Source organism: Rhinoraja longicauda, chromosome 12 (genome assembly GCF_053455715.1).
Source record: "Rhinoraja longicauda isolate Sanriku21f chromosome 12, sRhiLon1.1, whole genome shotgun sequence".
NCBI lineage: Eukaryota > Metazoa > Chordata > Chondrichthyes > Rajiformes > Arhynchobatidae > Rhinoraja > Rhinoraja longicauda.
This window is the reverse complement of record NC_135964.1, coordinates 34,922,527-34,931,114: the sequence shown is the minus strand read 5'-3', so window position 1 is coordinate 34,931,114 and position 8,588 is coordinate 34,922,527. Positions and strand designations below refer to the sequence as shown.

At 40.2% G+C, this 8,588-nt stretch overlaps 1 protein-coding gene across 1 annotated transcript in view; it reads right to left on the bottom strand.

Moving 5' to 3' along the window:
• The window catches only part of LOC144598894 (ribosomal protein S6 kinase alpha-3-like), a 61,854-nt gene continuing 53,266 nt past the window's right edge, over nucleotides 1-8,588 (bottom strand). Inside the window, exons 21-23 of the mRNA XM_078409461.1 lie at nucleotides 5,860-5,977; nucleotides 4,510-4,650; nucleotides 1-1,555 (exon numbers count right to left, since the gene is read on the bottom strand). Coding sequence (XP_078265587.1) covers nucleotides 1,430-1,555; nucleotides 4,510-4,650; nucleotides 5,860-5,977 — 385 coding nt within the window. The 3' untranslated portion in view covers nucleotides 1-1,429. The remainder of the gene's footprint in view (nucleotides 1,556-4,509; nucleotides 4,651-5,859; nucleotides 5,978-8,588) is intronic.

Here is an 8,588-nt window from a genome sequence, read left to right as displayed (position 1 = left end):
TGATTACAAAAAAATTCCAGCCCATAAGGAGTGACATGAGTAATGATAAAAAAATCTGTTTTCACTTCAATTACACCTCAAATCAGCCAAGGCAAGATTAAATTCAAATGAAAACATTCCGATGCTGTACCAGAATGAGGCACAATTAAGTCAATCTTTTTCAGCATTGACTATTCTGGTCAATCCAGTTAAAATGGCAGCATTGCCCAGCAATGTCAGCGGAATCTGACTTGAGACAGCTACCAAATTCACACTTTGGTAAAGAAAGTATCAAAAACCTCATACATCCACTTCAGTGCTATGCTACGCTGTGGAGTCCAGTATAAAGCTTGATTTTTTTAATAGAAGTGTAGAAAAATATTACATCTGTGATACTGTTTCATTTAAAAAACTCACCAAATAGATTTAGAAATTCATAATAATTACATCCATCATCTTTACAATTTCCCTTCAAGCTTTGATAACTGTATAACACTTAATGCGCATTATCTGAATCTATTGCAATCCCAATGATAAGGAATCTATTAAAGACTACAATATCTTGAAAGTACTATGTAAAGAATGGAAGAGCTGAAGGAATAATGGGATACACAGCAAAAGATCTCCAACCAATTTCAATTTCCCCTCACTGTGACTCAAGTGCCAACACGAAACCATGAGAGATTTAATCTTATTTTGTTCAACAGCACAGTGAGCAGCAAAAATGATTACCATCCCCTTCACCGTAGCATGCTAAGCTAAATATAATGTAAGATTACTTTAAAAACATACCTTCACACAAAAGTAAGTTTTTATAATACGTGTTCTAGTTGGATAGTTGCCTTCTGGATTACAGTAACACAGTTGGTTGTTTACAAATTGAATCAAGATTCAGGCATTTAGATGAAGTGTCTCTCAGCTACTTAAGAGTACCTGAAATAAACTTTAACTATGGAATACTGGTCGCAGTGTGAAAATAACTGATGATTCAGACAAATATCGAATGTCTATTCTAAAAGAAATTGCAATTGGAGTCACTGCCTACAACCAGGGTCATGACAATCAAAAGTCGCACAAGGCTTACAGTGATAACACGTATAGGATGTACAATACTCAAGTGCTCAAAAAATCAATTACAACAATAACATTCCAGGTGGACTTGTACATTCCCAATAAAAGTTCAGTATGTTTCCGAGTGCTTTTCCTATTGCTAATTTACAACTAATACAGTGTTCATTGCAACGCCAAGTTTCTATGCTTTTACCCAAATAACCTTTGTTCCTAAACATGATTCCACTTCATATTCCATCAAAATTCCCCAAATCCTGGTATCCAACCATTCAAAGCAGGTCTAGCAGAAGGCAAAAAGCAGCATTAAGGTAATTGTTAGTTTTCACACTTCTGTGTTACATGTCCAAGGCTGCTATGAAGTCCAGTTTTCAGAGGTCGTTCAAAGAGCAGTTGAGGTAAGTTTCTTAACACCCCTTCGCTGAGCCAGGTTTGAGCAGCCAACTGGTTCTAGAATGGGCTGCAATGGTGTGCGGTTCAATGCAGAGTAAGTGGCAGCCATGGCCCCCTAAAAATAAAAGGACACGAGTGAAAAAATAAAACACTAGCACACAAAGATAAAATGCACATATCTTTACTCAAATCAACTGATCATTAATTTCATATTTGCAATTGTCTTTACAGAGAGCTACTACACTAGAATACAACTTCCTCTTCTACGAAGTGTTTGGAGCTATCTTGAGGATATACCAACCAAGCAATGTTTCCATACTATGAATTTCAAGTACCATCTTTCCCTCATTTAGAAAATGAACTTAAATTTAAATACAGCTAAATTAGCTAGCATATTAAAATTGTCAGATGATCCACAACCTGTGTCTAGATTTTCTTTTGTAGGTATAAGTTGACTTAACTGAAAGGCATCTTAGATAGCACTGAACACTGTAGCTCAATACACTGGAATGCCACCCTAGATTTTCATGCATTAATCTTTTAATGAACCTAGAAGCGTCTGGCTAAGATAATTGCACTACCGACTGTGCACGATGCACAAGGATCAAAATGAATTATCTCAGTTTTCACCCTACTTCATTCTAACCTCTCCACAAACAGTGCATTCAGAAAGTATTCAGACCCCTTCATTTTTTCCACATTTTGCTATGTTACAGCCTTATTTAAAAATGGATTAAATTCTCTTTTTTTTAAATCATCAATCTACACACAATACCCCATAATAAAAAAGCGAAAACAAGTGTTTAGAATTTTATGCAAAGTAATTAAAAAGAAATAACTGAAATATCACATTTACATAAGTATTCGGACCCTTTGCTATGACACTCAAAATTGAGCTTATGTTCATCCTCTTTCCATTGATTATCTTTGAGATGTTTCTACAACTTGATTGGAGTCCACCAGTGGTAAATTAAATTGGACATGATTTGGAAAGGCATACACTTGCATAAGGCATAAGGCATAAGGTCCCACAGTTGACAGTGCATGTCAGAGCAAAAGCCAAGCCATGAAGACGAAGGAATAGTCTGCAGACCTCCGAGACAGGATTGTGTTGAGCCACAGATCTGGGGAAGGGCATAAAACAATTTTTGCAGCATTGTAGGTCCCAAAGAGCACAGTGGCCTCCGTCATTCTTAAATGGATGAACTTTGGAACCACCAAGACTCTTCATAGAGCTGGCCGCCCGGCCAAACTGAGCAATCGGGGGAGAAGGGCCTTGGTCAAGGGGACAACCAAGAACCCGATGGTCACCCTGACAGAGCTCCAGAGTTTCTCTGTGAAGATTGGAGAACCTTCTAGAAGGACAACTATATCTGCAGCACTCCACCAATCAGGCCTTTATGGTAGACTGGCCAGACAGAAACTACTCCTCAGTAAAAGGCACATGACAGCCCGCTTGGAGTTTGCCAAACCTTTCTTTTTTTAGGTCTCTTCCTCGGGGCACGGCTCGGCCGCGGGGCCTTCCATCGCCCGGCGCGGCTCGGCCTCTGGACTTAACAGTGCCCGGTGCGGCTCGGCCGCGGGGCCTTCCATCGCCCGGTACGGCCGCGGGGCCTTCCATCGCCCGGTACGGCCGCGGGACGTTTCAGTGCTCGGTGCGGCTTGGCCGCGGGACGTTTCAGCGCTCGGTGCGGCTCGGCAGCGGGGCCTTCCATCGTCCGGTGCGGCCGCGGGACTTAACATCGCCCGGCGCGGCTCGACCGCGGGGGCTTCCATCACCCGGTACAGCCGCGGGACGTTTCAGCGCCCGGTGCGGCTCGGCCGCGGGGACTTCCATCCCCTTGCGGGGGCTGTGCGGGTCGGTCGCCTCGGTAGGGGTCGAGCTGTCTGTCTGTGGGCGTGGGGAAAGAGAGTGGAAGTTTTGTTGCCTTCCATCACAGTGAAGGGGTGTTTGGAGTCACTGTGATGGATGTTTGTGTTGGGGTCGTGTGTCTTGTGTTCTTTTCTTTTTTGTTGTGTTCTGTGACTGCTGGAAATGTAATTCCGTTCGGTATCTCGGTATTGAATGACAATAAAGCTCTGTAAAAAAGAAGACTTGAGGCTGTAATCGCTGCCAAAGGTGCCTCAACAAAGTACTGAGTAAAGTGTCTGAATACTTATGTAAATGTGATATTTCTGTTATCTATTTTTAATTACTTTGCAAAAATTTCTATACACCTGTTTTTGCTTTTTTATTATGGGGTATTGTGTGTAGATTGATGATAAAAAAAAAATCAATTTAAAAATAAGGCAGTAACGTAGCAAAATGTGGAAAACGTGAAGGGGTCTAAATAGTTTCTGAATGCACTGTATACAACCTGGAAAAAAAAAAGAATCACTGGTCTAATTTAGCAACACAAACAGATGTTTAATGGCCTAACCCAGCTAACAAATGGGTTCTGTTTTCAGACATCCATATATTAATTTTGTTCTTTAAAACAAACGCATGTACAGCTTTTGAATTTAATAATATTACTAGAACAAGTGGACCCGTTGGGCCCAAACCTCTCCTGCGTTGGTGCAGCACCCTCTCCTCCCCCACTCCCCCTACTCCATCCCCCTCAACCCCCCTTATCCTCCTCCTCCCCCCTCCCTCGGAGATAGATTTAAACTTTAAAATGTGAATAACTTTAAAAATATAACACCGATTTCAATGAAACTTCTTCCATTAGCACCAAAGGAACGTCAGTGAGCAAGGTGGGCCTAAAATTGTCGCGCTATCGTGTATCGTGTACCTACTTATAGTGAATGTCTGTAATAATCAATTCTTAATATTATAAAAATTGCCTTTTTATAAATATTTTTGATTTGGAGTAATAATGTAATTTAACTACCTTTCATATACCTTTTCCCCTGTTCAATCCAACAGGAAAATAGATTCATGTTGTACTTAGTATGGTTCTAATTGACACCCAAAAGCCAATTACCGTGACCCATTTTGTATGCCTGAGCATCTTCCCATAGTGGTTTTAAGGATGGAGTGCAAAGGGCAATATATGTTACTCACAAATCAAATAGGCAAGATCTCACCTTTACTAGATGAGGGGCATCCTGTCGGTTTAAGTGAAACTGTGGAAGTTGATCTCGATGAATAATCCAAGGGTGCCGGAGGATCTGAGGTGTGGATAACCTTTGCTGTGGATCCACATGAAGCATCTTTGATACAAGGGCCTATTACATCAAAAGTTAAAGTCATGATACTTTCAATTAACTTTAGCTTCATTCTGCTTTGCTCAGTGGGTGGAAAAATTCTCATTACACAATTAAAAATATTGGTGGGTCAATGGTATTTCCAAAACTTGAATACATTTAGCATCTCTCACAACATCTTAAAGTACTTTAATTGATTGAAAGATGAGCATGGAAACAGGCCCACAGAGTCCACATTGGCCATTGATCCCGGATTCACACGAGTTCTATGTTATCATAACTTTTGCATCCATTCTCCCACATACTAGTGCAATTAACAGTGGCCAATTAACCTACAAACCCACATGTTTTTGGGATGTGGGAGGAAAATGGACCACCCAGAGGAAACCCACATGATCACAGGGAGAGTATGCAAAGTCCACCCAGACAGCACCTGAGGTCAGGATTAAACCAGAGTCTCTGACGCTGAGGCAGCAGCTCTACCATCACAACTATGCTACCCTTATTATTCTTTTCTTTCACTCCCTCTTTCTCTCTCCTCAATTCTACAGTTATTTTAACCTCTCTTCCCGTCTTGCTTATTCTATTTCTCTTCATTTAATCAATGCTGCAGTGCTGGGCCCCATCGGTTTCTCTTGAAATTTTGTGGCTGACACATATCTAATCAGGGTTTTGAAGAATTCATATTATTTTCATGTCATGTGGTCGTCCCAGCTACAGAACATTTGAAGCATGGTGGCTATTTCCTAATATATAGGAAATGCACCAGCCAATTTGCAAACAGTAAGCTGCCAAAACAGCTAAGAACAAGCTCATTTATCTCAGAAATATTAAATAAGAGATAAAAATGTCCTAGAATAACAGTTAAAAAGATCATTCGACCATATGGATCTAACCTCTTCAGGAACAGGATCCCAAATCTTTGCCTCTTGCAACCATACTGGCACCAGTGATGTCGGGTTAGGAGAGTTGGCACACAAACTGCTGACTGTACACAATTTGGGATTTTTAAGATAGTTAAATATATTTTATGATCCTCATATAATGAAATAATTCAATGCCAAATCCTTTCCTGGATTATTCTATTAAGTCCCTGACTTCAGTATCTAGTGTTGCCTTTATATTTTTATATTATTCAACGTATTCTCTACTATCGTGCATTCATGTTTTTCCTCAAATCACTAAGTATTAAACACAATTTATATTTCAGATAATGTCTTCGACACCAACCTTGGCAACATCTGAGACAGTATTCCAGTAACCTCCAGTCAGGCTAAATTTTCCACTACCTATTCTTGCCAATATTTCTTCTGGTGTGTCATCAGGTCCATTAGCAAAGGGGGTGTAACTGAAACAAAATTTAAATTCTCATTAAACCACAAAAATTATGAGATTAGGAAATTGACATTGATGCACAATCAAGAGCCACACAAAGTAATATTTTCCTTCAACAGGACAGATGCAAACAGGATTTGTTAGAAATAAAATGATGTGCTAGAGAACACACTTCATTTGTATACTTCAGAATTCTGAATTTGGCCAAATGACATCACTTTGCAGGTCACCTCCAGTGTACAAATGCCCGACATGTGTACAACCTGTACATATGAACAAGCATTTGAGAGACCAGTGGATGTATTTGCTGGCTGCTGTGGAGCGGTGGCAAGTGTTCTTGACAGTAGTTGGAATTTTGTCACATTGAACTCAACAAGAATTCTAGTTTTCTAGTTAACACGTCGATGACCATTTAGCGAATGGAGATGCACAGTCTGGGCCAGCAGCAGTATCCGTTTTAAAACCATTAATAACATTTACATCCTCACCTGCTGGATCATATTTTTAAAATAGAAGCCGAGCTCAGGTTAAATTTGTCAATATCACTTTTTTAAATTAAGAATGACACAATGAGATTTAAAATGTTTTTCCAGACTATTGATTCCATTGGGACAGTGCACCCTTGCAGATATTTGCTGCAGTGTAGGAACCTAGTTCAGCGTTACACTGATCAAAATACTGTTTGGATTATGAACATTTCCCAGAAACAGAATCTTGCCGTAACCCAGAGGACCCGCAGCTGTATCGTAATTGATAGGAAAGAGGTGACAACCAACCCCACCCCCCCTCAACCTTTGCTAAGATCAAGATCTGATCTAGGCCTCAACTCCATTTCACTTCCACATAACCTTGAACTCCTTTGCAATACAAAAATCAGTCCAGCCCCTGTATTTAACAGTCACCACAGCTCTTTGGGAGAGAATTTCAAAGATTCACAACAGTAGATATTCTTCCATGTCGTCACCTTGCCCCTTATTATGAAGATATCTGAAGTGAGATAAGTATACATGAAGAATGTTATGAAATTAGAAGCAAGGAACATCTTGCACTGCATTAAGGTATTGCAGAACTGTCAGACCAAAACCTGTTGCCAGCAAAGTATGCAGACTGCAATGCAAACAAAACCTTTGCTGTGCTCCTACATAAAGCAGTTCCAATCCAAAATAGTGAGGCTTTGTATGATGTAGTGTTTTCACATGGCAGGCCAGAACAAGCCCCACAAGACAGCTGAAAACTTGCCAACAAATTTGAATATTTCTGACATTTTGAAATACAAATTCTTTAAAAATAATGAAAAACATTTTTTTTTTAAAATTGAAAACAAAATGATAAAAAATATTTACATTTAGAATGTTTTTATATTATTTACTGAACATATGCCCAAAAGAGTTATTCCCATTCGACTCGATATTTCCACACCAAGTTAGTGGGCAGATTATTTTTCCTCCAAGGGATTGCATAAGGAGTTCATATACAGGAATGCAAAATACCAGCATGAAGGGAGTCTTTGGATTTGTAAACTTACATGGGAATTCCAAACTTAGAAACATACAAAAATAGGCGCAGGAGAGGCCAATTGGCCCTTCGAGCCAGCACCACCATTCAATATGATCATGGCTGATCATCTAAAATCAGTACCCCATTTCTGCTTTTTCCCTATATCCCTTGATTCCTATAGCCCCAAGAGCTAAATCCAACTCTCCTTAAAACATCCAGTGAATTGGCCTCCACTGCATTCTGTGGCAGAGAATTCCACAGATTCATAACTCTCTAGGTGAAAAGGTTTTCCCCATCTCAGTCCTAAATGCCCTACCCCTTATACTTAAACCGTGACCCCTGGTTCTGGACTCCCCCAACATCAGGAACATTTTCCTTGCGGCTAGCCTGTCAAATCATTTAAGAATTTTATATGTTTCTATAAGGCCCCCTCACATCCTAAATTCCCGTGAATAAAAGCCCAATCGACCCATTCTTTTATCATATGTCAGTCCTGCCATCCTGGGAATTAACCTGGTGAATCCACGCAGCACTCCCTCAATAACAAGAATGTTTTACCTCAAATTAGGAGACCAAAACTGCACACAATACTCCAGGTGTTGTCACATCAGGGCCCTGTATAACTGCAGTAGGACCTCCTTGCTCCTAAACTCAAATCCTCTCGCAATGAAGGCCAACATGGCATTAACTTTCTTCACAGCCTGCTGTACCTGCATATTTACTTTCAGTGACTGATGTACAAGAACACCTAGGCCTCGTTGCACCTCTCATTTTCCTAATCTGACAACATTCAGATTATAATCTGCCTTCCTGTTCTTGCCACCAAAGTGGATAACCTCATTATACTGCATCTGCCCACTCACACATGTCCAAGTCACCCTGCAGCCTTATATCATGTTATCATCCTCCTCGCAGCTCACACTACCACAACTTGGTAGTACATGCATGGAAAAATGCTGTACATTGAGTGTAGAACTGCCAGCATTTCCATCAACTTCTAGCACAAAATAAAAGTTAGACAAATGTAACTATATTTTTGTTTAATTGCTATATCCATCTTCACATGTAGCACAAAGCATACAGAAGAGTCACTGCCTTTAACCTGGATGGATAGTCCAATAGAAAAT